Below are 14,657 nucleotides of genomic sequence, written 5' to 3' on the forward strand. Positions count from 1 at the left end.
CAACCGTCCTGTCTCAGCCTCCCTGCCTCAGCTCCTGAGTAGCTGGGACTACAGGCGTGCTCCATCAGCACTCCACCACAGCTGATTTTTGTATTTTCAGTAGAGACAGGATTTTTAGTAGAGATGAGATTTGGCCATATTGGCCAGGCTGGTCTCAAACTCCAGACCTCGGATGATCTGCCGACCTTGGCCTCCCAAAGTGCTGGTATTATAGGTGTGAGCCACTGGCCCTGGCCCAGACATTTACATTTTCTGTCAGCAAATTATGAAGGTTACAGTTTCTCTACATCTGTCAACACTTGCTGTTTCCTTACTTTTAGTATATCCATCTTGAAATATGTGAAGTGTATCTTATTTTGAATTTGATTTGCATTTCCCTAATGACTGTTAGTACTATTGAGCATTTTGCATGTACTTATTAGCAATTTCTGTACTTTTTTGAGGAAATGTCTGTTGAAGTACTTTTCTCATTTTTTGATTGCCTTTTGTTGTTGCATTGTAAGACTTCTTTGTATCTTTTTTGCGTATTTGTGATATTAGGCCCTTAAAGATAAATTATTTAGAAATATTTTCTCCCATCTGTGGATTATCCTCTCTGTATATTTATAGTACACTTTATGCTTAAGAGGTTTTTTCTTTTTTTTTTTTTTTTTCAGAGTGTCACTCTGTCACCCAGACTGGATTGCAGTGGTGCAATCTTGGCTCACTGCAACCTCTGCCTCCCAGATTCAAGCAATTCTTCTGCCTCAGCCTCCCAAGTGGCTAAGACTACAGGCCTGTGCCACCCCGCCCAGCTAATTTTTGTGTTTTTAGTAGAGACGGAGTTTTACCACATTGGCCAGGCTGGTCTTGAACTCCTGACCTCAGATGATTCGCCTGCCTTGGCCTCCCAAAGTGCTGGGATTACAGCCGTGAGCCACAGCACCCAGGCAAGAGTTTTAAATTTTGATGAAGTCATACTTATCTTTTTTTTTTCTTTTCATTTTCAGGCTCCTCCTGTGATTTACTATTTCTATCATGGCAGAATGTGCATAACATAAAAATTCACCCTTTTAATAGATTTTAGTTGTCCAGGTGACTGGCATTATATACCTTTACGCCACTATATCCGAAGGTTTTGCATCTTCTTTTGTTTGTTTGTTTGTTTGTTTTCAGACGGAGTCTCGCTCTCTTGCTGTGCTGCAGTGCAGTAACGTGATCTCAGTTCACTGCAACCTCCACCTCCCGGGTTCAAGCAATTTTCCTGCCTCAGCCTACCAAGTAGCTGGGATTACAGGTGCCTGCCACCACGCCCAGCTAATTTTTGTATTTTTAGTAGAGACAGGGTTTCACCATGTTGGCCAGGGTGGTCTGGAACTCCTAACTTCAGGTGATCTGCCTCGCTCTGCCTCTCAAAGTGCTGGGATTACAGGCTGAGCCACCGTGCCCTGCCAGTTTTTCTTCTTTTAAATTGAAGCTTTATATTCATTAATAATAACTCCCTCATATCCCCATATTGATTTTGGGGTGCTGATTTGGAAACTTTGTTGAATTATTTTATCATAGTGATGTATACTTGTGTGTAATCGTTAGGATTTCAATTTGGATGCTTTTTGTTTCTTATTTCTTTAATGATTGTCTAGGAGAATTACTGTGTCAAATAGAAGTGGTAAAAGTGGATATCTTTGAGTTGTTCCTGGTCTTAGAGGAAAAGCTCTTAGTCTTTCATCATTAAAACCTTGTCTTAGACAAGCTTGTCCAACCTGCCTTATTTCATTGTTATGTTTTGTTTTCTTTTAGGCTAAAAGCAGCCTGAAGCCATGGGTTTTTAGTTTCTGTGTCTAGTGATAAGATTAAACAAGGGTGAGGAAGGAACTTTACCGGCCTATCAAGAAACAGAAACTCAGAACCCATGAGTGTATTCTCTCCCTTGGACAATCCTGCCTTAGACCATATTTAAATATTGACTCAATATGAATCAAAGCTAAACATAATAAATAAAATTTTATAAGTTTAAAGGGAAAATTTATGACATTGGATTTGGCAGTGATTTGTTTGATTACGTCAAAAGTACAGGCAGCAGAAGAAAAAGTAGATAAAGAATAAAAGTCATATTCTGATATCCAGTGAAAATATCTCTTAGTAGTTACTGGGATATACATTTATTCTCATGAGAAAGGAAACTTGTGAAGAAATTTCTAAATTCAGTCAAAAGTTTTGGCAGAAAGGTAGTTAAACACAGGGACACATGTAATTGCAAGAAAGAATACAAACGGGAAATGGTATATGTAGTAGTCTTATTTTTCTTTCCTAGTTTGTTTAAATTTCTATGAGTATTGAAAATAAAAATAACATTAAGGGGTAATTATGCATGGTTTTAGTATGTTTGACAATTACATATGGAGAAAAGTAAATGCTTATTATTTGGCTGTGAAGCTTCTGTATCTTAATGGAAGTGGTAAAATATTAACACTGTGATAATGTAATTCATAAAGCAATTGTATATAATTTATTCATATATTCTATATATGTATTTACATACATATATATTTGTGTGTGTTTATGTAAAATTACACAGACATAGACAGCTAAACGTACATACAGAAATAAGTACAAGTAAAACCTAGAGAAATGTAATTTAAGATTTTGGCTTGTACCAATAATAGTATCCCAATTGTGATATTGTGTTACATAGTTTTGCAAGATGCTATTGCTGGGGAAATTGGATAAAAGATATCTTTATTAAAATACAGAAACAGAGAAAACAGCATCTCTGTTATTTCTTAAAACTCCATGTGATTCTACAATTATCTCAACTTTTTTTTAAAAAAAAATCCAAGCTTGGAAAAAGAAAATAGGAAATCACTAACCAAGAAAAGTTGAAAGAACCATCCCAAGTAACTCTGGAAAACAGTGTATTGAGTAGGTACTGTAAAGCTAAATAAAAAGAACTGTACAGAAGTACTAATCTCTGCAATTCTATTTCCAAGTGTTACCAATTCTGGAACTACTTTAGATGTTTATTAGAGGTGAACAAATGTAGCATAGATAATAACAGCCAGGATTGTAATTTTTGTAAAGATAAGTTATAGGTAAGGGAAGGTAGGTGGCTTGAGTGAACAGTGGTATGTAGTTGTAATCATGTTTATTTTAAACTACATACGTGGTGTGATATGTATGTATGCTTCTTGGTGGTTGTGTTTTTGTTGGTTGGCTGGTTGGTTTGTTTTGAGACAGAGGCTTGCTCTGTAGCCCAGTCTGGAATGCAGTGGTGCAATCTTGGCTCACTGCAACCTCCACCTCACAGGTTCAAGCAATTCTCCTGCCTCAGCCTCCCAAATAGCTGGGATCGCAGGCACCCATCACCATGCCCAGCTAATTTTTTTTTTGTTATTTTTAGTAGAGATGGGGTTTCACCATGTTGGCCAGTTGGTCTCAGACTCCTGACATCAAGTGATCTGCCCCCATCAGCCCCCTAAAGGGCTGTGATTACAGCTTGAGCTGAGCCACCATGCGTCTTGTATATATGTTTTAAGTTTAGACACATACATACAGATAGGCGTAGCAATAGAGATATGTGTGTGTGAGCATTGATGTGGTATATACACATATATTTCCAAGTTCTGTGCACTGAGAATGTCTAAAAATAATGAGCCCAATAATGTAGGTGTCTAACGGTTGGTACCTAGAGCTTAATTTGTACATAGTTATCTAGGCAGTTGGTATCTAGAGCTTAATTTGTACATAGGTATCTAGCAGTTGGTATCTAGAGCTTAATTTGTAAGTACCATTTTCTAATAAAAAGGAACCAGACCTGCTTGGAAAGTTGGTGTGTTCCCAGGCAGGAGCAGACGACTATGAGCATATTGGCCTAGATGCAAGCCATTAAGGAAATTGTCAAAAAAGAAAAGAAATAATACCAAGTCGGCATACGAGCCAACTGAAAAGCTCTCGTGTTTAATATTGAAACAATTTTAGGAAAAAGATAAATAATAATAGTATTAGATTATAATACTTAGCATAAAATAAATGCTCATACTGGTAGAAGCAAATAACTGAATAAATAAATGAAGGAAATAGAGTAACACCATTAGAGCATCACAGTAATAACTGATGCAAGAAAGATTCACTGATTACCAAAATTAGTGGGGAATAGTTGAATGGTAAACAGTATATTTTCTTTTCTTTTCTTTTCTTTTCTATTTGAAATGGAGTTTCACTCTTGTTGCCCAGGCTGAAATGCAATGGTGTGATCTCGACTCACCACAACCTCCACTTCCCAGGTTCAAGCGATTCTCCTGCATCAGCCTCCCAGGTAGCTGGGATTATAGGCGTCTGCCACCATGCCCAGCTAATTTTTTGTGTTTTTAGTAGAGACAGGGTTTCACCATGTTGGGGAGGCTGGTCTCGAACTCCAGACCCTGGGTGATCCACCAGCCTCGGCCTCCCAAAGCGCTGGGATTACAGGCATGAGCCACCATGCCAGGCCAGTAAACGGTATATTTTCATGTAGGAATTATTAACCTGTTTTCTACCTTAAAACTAGGGGAGCAGCCAGGTATGGTGGCTTATGCCTGTAATCCCAGCACTTTGGGAGGCCAAGATGTGCAGATCACTTGAGCCCAGGAGTTGAACACTAGCCTGGCTAACATGATGAAACCTCCATCTCTCCTAAAAATACAGAAATTAGCTGGGCATGGTGATGCATACCTGTAGTCCCAGCTACTCAGGAAGCTAAGGGAAGAGGATTGCTTGAACCCAATAAGTTGAGGCTGTGGTGAGCTGTGATTGTATCACTGCACTCCAGCCTGGACAATAGGGCAAGATCCTATCTTAAAAAAAAAGAAAAATGAAAAAAAAAAAAGGAAAGAAAAAAATACAGTGGAGAAAATAGTAAATTAAACCCAAAACAAGCAAAGATTTTTCAGAAGTACTAGAAACCAATGAAGTTGGAAAAAAAAAAAAAGAAGTGATAGAGAAAGAAACTTTAGAGTAGTGCTAAAAATGAAAACAATGTGTTTTTACTTCTTGTCAGCTTGAAGTAATTTGGACTTAATTTGCCTCCTTTGGTGAAACAATTTTTTAAAAATATACAGATAAAGTACATTAAACTATGGCTTCAACCATTAGGCATCAGACAAAAAAGGAATATTATTCTTGAGATAGGAAACAAATGAGAGCCCTACAGTAGCCTTAGTTAGTCTACAGTGTAGGGTGGGACAGTGAATCAGACCAATGGAATTCCTGACTTAAGGAAACATTGTGGAGAATCCAAGGAGACTAAAGGATCTAAGGTTTGTAATAGTGCATCAGAGAGCTGCATTAATTCTAGTAATTTTTGTTTCTCCTTGAATATTCAAGAGAGAACTAAGCACTACATGTAAATCAGGAAACAAATTGGGGTAAGGAAAGAAACACATGAAAGAATTAGAGGGAGCAGTCTAAATTCTCACAGGAACAGGAAAAATAGCTGTTCCTCCCAGCCACATTAGAAAAACTGTTAGTTCACAGGGTATAGAGTATCTAGAAGAGCCTTGTTCGGTACCAAGGAATACTTATTCCTATACTATGCACTGTTTTTGGCTACCTAAAGTGTGAACAGGAAAATCAAACTACGTCTCAAACCAAGCTAGAGAAAGTTTAAAAGAGTACAGAATATCAAGCATTGAATAAGGTAAAATTCAAAATATCTCTTTCTAGTCAAAGATTATCAGGCATGCAAAGAAGCAGGAACATATGACCTACCATGTGAAGAATCAACAAATAGGTGGACCTGACCTAGAACTGACTTAGATGTTAAAACGATAAAAACTTTTAAAAGTTTTTGTAATGTATATTCATATGTTCAAAAAGTTAGAGATAAGCAAAATTACAACAAAGCTCTGCAGATGAAGACTTAAAAGAGATGAAAAATATGTTAAGGCTGGGCGCGGTCATGGCTCATGCCTCTAATCACAGCACTTTGGGCGGCTGAGACCGGTGGATCACCTGAGGTCAGGAGTTTGAGACCAACCTGGCCAACATGGTTAAACCCGTATCTACAAAAAATAGAAAACTAGCCAGGTGTGGTGGTGCATGCTTGTAATCTCAGCTACTTGGGAGGCTGAGGCAGGAGAATCGATTGAAGCCAGGAGGTGGAGGTTGCAATGAGCCAAAACCATGCCATTGTACTCCAGCTTGGGCAATGAGTGAAAGTCCATCTCATAAAGAAAAGAAAAAGACACTAAATGACATTAACAGCTGATAACACACTGCAGAAGAAAAGATCTATTAAATGTATTCATTGTAAAACACAAGGGTAAAATGATTTTCTAAAAGAAAAGAGTTATCACTGAGCTGTGGGACAACCTTAGATGATCTAGTTAATTTCCCCAAAACAGGAGAAGAAAAAAAAAAAAAAAAGGCATTAGAAGATATGATGGCCTAAAACTAAATAAAAAAGTTTTTATTAAGATTCTTCAAGAACTACTTTGCTTGATAGCAAAATATGACAAACATTTAAAAATACTGAAACTACAGACCACATTTCTGGTGTTAGATGCACAGTTTCTAAAAATAATTTTGGAAGTTGAAGTGAACAATATTAAAGACAATACCTGATGACAAAGGAGAATATATTTTAGGAAAGCTTAGTTGGTTTAAATCAATTAATATACTTACATTAAACAAACTAAAAAGGAAACATATAATCACTTCAGTAGATGTAAGAAAACATTTGACAAAATAGATTTTCCTGATAAACATCAGCAAAACTAATAATGAAAGAAAACCTGATAAAAGGCATCTGCAGACAGCCTACAGCTATCATGTTGAATGCAAATTCATTATTGTGAGTGGGAAAAAAAAGACAGGAATGGTGGATATCGTGTGATTGTATTAGTATTAAAATTATAGAAAATGGAAATATTCTAATTGGCAGAAAGCACAAAGTGGTTGCTTGAGATGGGAAGAATGGGATGGCAGGGGCAAAATGGAGAGGTTAAAAAGGAAAATCACTTGAGTGTTGGATACATTCATTATCTTGACTGAGTTGATTTTACAAGGGGTGTGTGTATGTGTGTTGTTATAATTTATCGTTTATGCTTCTGTTTACTGTATATGAACACTCTTTACCGAAACAAAAAAAACCAACAACATCGAAAACTAATTGCAGCTTCTGAAAGCTGAACACTCAAAAAAAACTGCAGAGATCAAAGAAGGTAAAAATTGATAGAAAAAAACTCACAACTATTTTTTTTCCCCACAAGACCATGCAGATACCATACTACCCCTTTAATGAAAGATGAAATATTGCTAACATGTCAGTTCTTCCCAAATTGATTTATAAACCTATGTTTTCTATCAGGATATTTACATATATTAATTTACCAATTATTAGCATGAAAGGAAACAGGACAAGGAAAGCTAAAACAATTTGGGAAAGAAAATGATCCAAATTGGAGAGCTTCCACTGCATGATTTCAAGACTGCCATTAAAGCCACAAAAATTAAAACATGGCATTAATAAAAGGATAGGCACAAAGATTAATACCATGTGTAGCTTTGGAAAATAATGTATACTAATATGACTAATGTCCCAGATCATTTAATGAAAAGACTTTGCATTTTTCCCATCTTGAGGAGAGAATGCAAAGTCTTCGCTTTTAGTGATTTGGGACAACTGGACATTCATACCCTTTCCCCTAAAGTGAACCTCAACCTGTGCCTTATACAAATTTAATGCAAAATGAAACTCAGACCTAGAATGTGAGAATATTGAAGAAAAACCTTTTGTCACTTTGAATTGTTATCTAACAATATTTAGATGATAATTCATAAATGTTGATACGTGTGACTTCATCAAAAGGAAAGCCATATACTCTTCCAAAGACGACATTAGGAAAATGAAAAGGCATAGCATGGGAAAAATATTTGCAAAATACATACAAAATAAAGAATTTTCCTATCTCAATATTAAAAAGTACATAATTAAAATTCTTAAAATATTTGAAAACTTAACCAAAGAAGATAAATGGTATAAAACTGTGTTCAACATCATTATTCATTAGGGGTTTTTATGTTAAAACCACAACAGATACAACTACACCCCTGTTTTTTTCTGGTGCTGGTTTGGATCAGGAGTACATGATACTCAGCCATTACTGATAAAATTTTCCAAAGTTGTGATCCTTTGGGAAACTGCCAGTTTCTTACAAACTTATTCATAAACTTAATGTACAACTAAGCAGGCTGACTCCTGGATATTTATCAAAATGAACTGAGGACTAAGATAGAGCCTGTATGTAGGTATTTATAGCAGCTTTATCAGCAGTGCTAAACTGCTTGTGTCCCAGCAATTTTGGGAACAACTTTTGTCCCTTGAATGGCTAATAGATAAGTAAATTCTGGTACATTCATATGGTGAAATACAACACGGCAAAGAAAAAGGATTAAGCTATTGACACACTGAGCTGAGTTAAAGGTTCACATTCATTGTGCTAAAGGAAAGCCTCAAATCTACATCTAACATATAGAAGCCTGACAAAGATGCTGCAAGAAAATTATAGACCAGTAATACATTATGAACATGGATGCAAAATTCCACAACAAAATACTAGCAAGCCCAATTTAGCAGCATGTTAAAAGAATATTATATCATGACCAAGTGGGGTTTATTCTAAGAATATGTGCATGATTCAACAAGTGAAACTAATCAGTGTAATACACCACTTTAATAAATGAGCAAAAAATTGCACATTGTCATCTCAATTGAGATAGAGGAAGCATTTAACAGAACTGCCTTTCATGATAAAAACATGCAGTGAATACAGAACAGAAGGAAACTGCCTCAGCTTAATAAAAGCCATGTATAAAAAACTCTGAGCAAGCATATTTGTAATATAAAGCTTTTACTCTAAGTTAACGAACAAGGCAAAGCTGCCCACTTATACCACCGCTGTTTAATATAATACTGGCAGTCCTACCCAGCACAGTTAGGCAAGAAAAAAGAAGAGGCATCCACATTGGAAAAGGAGCAGAAAAATTATCTCTGTTTACACATGCTGTGATCTTACATGTATAAATTTCTGAAGATACTCCTACGAAAACTGTTGGAGTAAATAATTGAATTAGGCAAAGTAGCAGAATGCAAAGTCTCACAAATATCAGTTGCATTTCTATACAGTAACAGTAAACAGTCCCAAAAAGAAAGTATGAAAACATTTATATAGCCATCAAAAAATAAAATACTTTGGTATTAATTTAACCAAGGTGGTGAAAGATTTATATTGCTCTGCCATATAAGATGTGCTTGCTTCTGATTCCCTGTCCACCATGATTAAGTTTCCTAAGGCCTATCAGTCTTGCTTCCTTACAGCCATGTGGAACCGAGTCACTTAAACTTTTCTGTATAAATTACCCAGTTTCAGTACTTAACAGCAGTGTGAAGACAGACTAATATGAGCAAAAGATTTGAATAAATGTTTTTTCAAGAAACATACAGATGGTTAAGAGGTACATATAAAAATGTTCAATATTACTAATCATAAAGGCAATGCACAACAAAACTGTATTGAAATACCATTTTAGATGTATTATAATGACCATTGTAAAAATAGTAACTGCTGGTGAGGCTGTGAAAAAATTGAAACCCTTGTGTACTATTGGTGGGATTGTAAAATGGTACAGCCACTGTTGAAAACATATAGTGCTTCCTCAAAAAGTTAAAAGTAGAAGTACAGCCGGATGTGGTGGCTCATGCTTGTAATCTCAGCACTTTGGGAGGTGGAGGCGGGCAATCACCTGAGGTCGAGTTCGAGACCAGCCGGAAACCCCATCTCTACTAAAAATACAAAAATTAGCTGGGTGTGGTGGCATACACCTATCATCTCAGCTATTCAGGGGGCTGGGGCAGGAGAATCACTTGAACTTGGGAAGCAGAGGTTGCAGTGAGCCAAGATTGCACCACTGCTCTCTGGCTTTGATGACAGAGCAAGACTCTGTCTCAAAAATAAATCAATAAAAGTAGAATTACCATATGCTCCAGCAATTTCTCTTATTTCCCTGGTGGGTATAAACCCAAAGGAATTGAAAGCAGGGTCTCAAAAGAGTTAGTGTACACTCGGTAGTTAGTGACATTCACAGTTGATAAATGTAAAAATATTTTTGGTTTGTATCATCTGATAAATTGATAAATCTATATACATATTATGAAATGTTATTCACCATTGAAGGAAATTCTGTGATATGCTACAACATAGATGAGCCTTGAGGACTTTATGCTAAGTGAAATGATCCAATTACAAAAACACAAATTCTGTATGATCCAACTTAGTGAGATTGTATTTATAGGTACCAAATGAATGCTGATTTTCAGAGGTTGTCAATAAGAAGTTTTTAGGGGTTGTTTAATGGGTATAATTTCAGTTTTGCAAGATGAAGAGAGGTCTGAGATGGAATGGTGTAATGGTAGTACAGCAGCCATCATGAATGTTCTTAATTCCACTAAACTTTACACTTAAATGATTTAAAAAGTAAATGTTGTGTTGTATTTATTTTACCACAGTAATATGAATTAAAAACAAAAGAATAAAGCCACATTCCAGTTCATCAGTATTCTTTTTTTTTTTTTTTTTTTTTTTTTTTTGAGACGGAGTCTTGCTCTGTCGCCCAGGCTGGAGTGCAGTGGCGCGATCTCGGCTCACTGCAAGCTCCGCCTCCCAGGTTCACGCCATTCTCCTGCCTCAGCCTCCCGAGTAGCTGGGACTACAGGTGCCCGCTACCACGCCCGGCTAATTTTTTGTATTTTTAGTAGAGACGGGGTTTCACCGTGTTAGCCAGGATGGTCTCGATCTCCTGACCTCGTGATCCGCCCGCCTCGGCCTCCCAAAGTGCATCAGTATTCTTAAAGGGTGGCCTTAAAGTTGAATGAATACTCCAGGTGTGGTACCAGATTTCTCTTTATGTATTAGTGAAGCCTAACACATTAGCATTTTACCCCTTTATTAGTTACATTGTCCTGTTGACTTGTACTGACAAACTAAAATGTCCTGGTTTTATAAAGAATCCTACTTGTTCTGTGCTCCTCTCTCTTTAATTTGCTGTCATACTTCTAAATTATTGATTACATTTTTCCTGATTAAATTTAATGTCTTTTTTAAAACGGATAAAAAGTAAATTATGTAAACTCTACCACAATAATAAAAAGGATGGAAACACTAAATCTATATGCTTTCCTGTATGTAATATTCTAGAAAAGGCTACTTCAGATTTATGAAGAACAGATCAGTGGTTGCCAGGAATTAATAGCAGGAGATTCATTTGGCTTACAAAGTGCTACTATTAGGAAATTTAGGAAGGTACTTAAGAGATTGTTTGATACTCCAATTGTGGTGGTTACACAGCTGGCTGCCATTTGTAAAACTCACATCCTATGGCTTCAACAGAGTAGCTTCTATTGTATGTGAATTTTATTGTATGTATTAATATTTAAAATTTATTTGTAAATTTATAACAATTTTTTTAATTGTGAAAGTTCACCGCAAAGAAAAATACAGTGTACCACCTTAGCAAGTTCAAAATATTCCCATACCTTTTGCTAAAAATGACATTTTCTGATGCTTATTATTAGGAAAATATTGTTAGATGTTCTTGATATCTTCCAGAATAACCTCTTTCAGCAGCATTAGTTCTCATTTTGTATACTTATCATTGGTATTTTCTTAGGATTGGTTCACCTTTTATGCCTATTTAGATTACTGAAAATATGTTTACTCTAGAACGGGGAAACCTTTCACTTTTCACTTGGAAAAATTGCTTTGATGAACAATGGTAACTAAGTGGTAGGATCTTTTCACTATATCACCAGAAATAAGCAGAATAAAGTTTTAACGCAGTAGTTATAGCATCCACATAAGCATTAGGTTCTTTCTCATGTAAATGTCATTTTTTACTTGAATTGAAAGTGCTTGAATATACTGTGCTTTATGAAGCAAACATTATTCTAAACCTACTATCCAGCTTAGTCACACCATTTATAACTTTTTGACACTGTGGTATCATTATTACTGTAAGCACTTCGATTGTGTTGCCTCTGCAAACAATGTGCGTTTCTCCTTTCTATGTGGCTTAAACTCTCAGCTTATGTTTGTCATTGTTATTTTTGTTGTTATAAAATATGGATATTCTAGGCATGTATTACATAACTCATTTTGTTTCATTTCCTTCTTAGGATTTGGGGTGAACCTGTTAATCTCCGTGAACAACATGATGCCTTAGAGTTTTTTAATTCTTTGGTGGATAGTTTAGATGAAGCTTTAAAAGCTTTAGGACACCCGGCTATACTAAGTAAAGTCCTAGGAGGCTCCTTTGCTGATCAGAAGATCTGCCAAGGCTGCCCACATAGATAAGTGCTAACTATGTTTTTAATGTATACTTCGTGTTGTTTTTTTTTTAATAATAGTTTAAATCTTTCATTAGTACTTATATAAAAGCAGAGTGTACCAAAAGCCTAGGACTATGAATGAATTAAATTCATATGCATACTACACTATTCTGATTTTTTTCTTCCCAGGAACATTTGGTTAGTACTTCATTACTTCCTCAATTCATTCTTGTTTGCTTTGTCTTATCCTGTGTCTTAAAATGGCATTTTCCATAAATCTACACTTATTCTTTAAATAGACATTTTCTTTTTATGTTCTAACTAGCAATCAGAATATTTAGATGGAACTTCCAAAGATAATTGGCAAGACTGGAGTAGTAACCCATTATTCATGGTTTCAGTTTCCACCTCATCGTTCACTTTAGAAGGCCGAAGCAGGTGGATCACGAGGTCAGGAGATTGAGACGATCCTGGCTAACATGGTGAAACCCCACCTCTACAAAAATGCAAAAATTAGCTGAGTGTGGTGGCATGTGCCTGTAATCCCAGCTACTCTTCAAAAAAAAAAAAAATTAAGTGGAAGACTCCAGAAATAAACAATTTATAAGTTTTAAACTGTGCCCCATTCTAAATAATGTGATCAAATTTGGGGCTGTCCTGCTTTGTCCTTCTCAGGATGTAAATCATCCCTTTTTCCAGCATATCCATACTGTCTCTGTGCCTGTTTTCTACTTAGTTGCTGTCTCAGTTGTCAGAATGATTGTCAAAGATATCACACAACTTAGTTCAAATACCTCTTATTTTACTTAGTAATATTCTGGTAATTCAGATACGCCAAAGAAAAGGCTGAAAGCGGCTGCTAAGCTATTCCTGTGCATCATTTATAAATTAAACATAATCACACTTAAGTGTGTATGTTTAGGAAGAAAACAGAATATACATAGTATATAGAGTTCAATGCTATCTGAGGTTTTAGCTATCTCTTGGATTTTGAAACATCTCTGAAGGAAGTAACATTTAAATGACTTCAATTACTCTCAATTCTTACTATTCTTGAGAAGTGTTACATATGCTTGCACATCAAACCACTTAGCAAGATTTGACAAGACAGGAAACAGTAAAAATATCAGTAGCATAAATAAAATATATATTCTAACTAAACTTGTTATTAGCATCCAAGACTTCTATATTATAAGGCATTGGGGGTAGTTTTGTTTTGTTCTGTTTTTTGAGATAGAGTCTCACTCTGTCACCCAGGTTGGAATGCAGGGACACAATCACAGCTCATTGCAGCCTCAACCTTCCAAGCTCAAGCAGTCCTCTCACCTCAGCTTCCTAAGTAGCTAGCACTGCAGTCACATGCCATAACACCCAGCTAAATTTTGTATTTCTTGTAGAATTAGGGTTTCACCATGTTTCCCAGGCTGGACTCGAACTCCAGGTTCAAGCTTTCCTCCTGCCTCAGCCTCCCAAAGTGCTGGGATGACAGGCATGAGCCACTACACCTTGCCAGAGTATCACTTTTAATTGTAGGATCTTTTAATTATTTTATTCTCTAAGATAGCCTTATACTTCTCTATGGGGTGGTTCCTGATCAAAAGCAACTTGCATAAGTCATTTATAAATGTAATTTCATTTTTGTGACTGTCTTGTTTTTCCTGAATAAATCAAAATTTCCAACTGTGAGAAACTGGCCAGGGGTGGTAGCTCACACCTACAATCCCAGCACTTTGGGACACCAGCACTGGCAGATCACTTGATGTCAGGAGTTCAAGACCAGCTTGACCAGTATGGTAAAACCCCATTTCTACTAAAAATACAAAAAACTTATCTGGGCATGGTGGCAGGCTTCTGTAATCCCAGCTACTCAGGAGGCTGAGGCAGTAAAATTGCTTGAAGCCGGGAGGCAGAAGTTGCAGTGAGCTGAGATCGCACCACTATGCTCTAGACTGTGCAAGAGAGTGAGATACTGTTTAGACATTTTGAAAATATTGGTTAGATGAATGGATTTGATGGTTGACGTGCCTGCCCCATCTCATTTTCTGAGTTTGTAGAAAATTACCATAATCTATGATGCTGACTCAGTCCCACATTATTTACTCTCTACTCCACTTATTTATTTATTTATTTATTTATTTATTTATTTATTTATTTATTTATTTATTTAAGACAGGGTCTCACTATGTTTCCCTGGCTGAAGTATAGTGATTATTCAAAAGTGTGATCATAGCACACAACAGCTTCAAACTCCTGGCCTCAAGTGACCCTCTCCTACATCAGCCTTTTGAGTAGCTGGCACTACAGGCAAATGCCACAC

The 14,657-nt window shown here is 36.4% G+C and overlaps 1 protein-coding gene across 1 annotated transcript in view; it reads left to right on the plus strand.

The window, feature by feature from the left end:
* Window positions 1-14,657, plus strand: part of LOC129395521 (probable ubiquitin carboxyl-terminal hydrolase FAF-Y) — a 177,214-nt gene that overhangs the window by 137,845 nt on the left and 24,712 nt on the right. The window contains 1 exon segment of the mRNA XM_055106945.3: window positions 12,188-12,376. Within this exon segment, the coding sequence (XP_054962920.3) occupies window positions 12,188-12,376 (189 nt within the window).

This window comes from Pan paniscus, chromosome Y, assembly GCF_029289425.2.
Source record: "Pan paniscus chromosome Y, NHGRI_mPanPan1-v2.0_pri, whole genome shotgun sequence".
Lineage (NCBI taxonomy): Eukaryota > Metazoa > Chordata > Mammalia > Primates > Hominidae > Pan > Pan paniscus.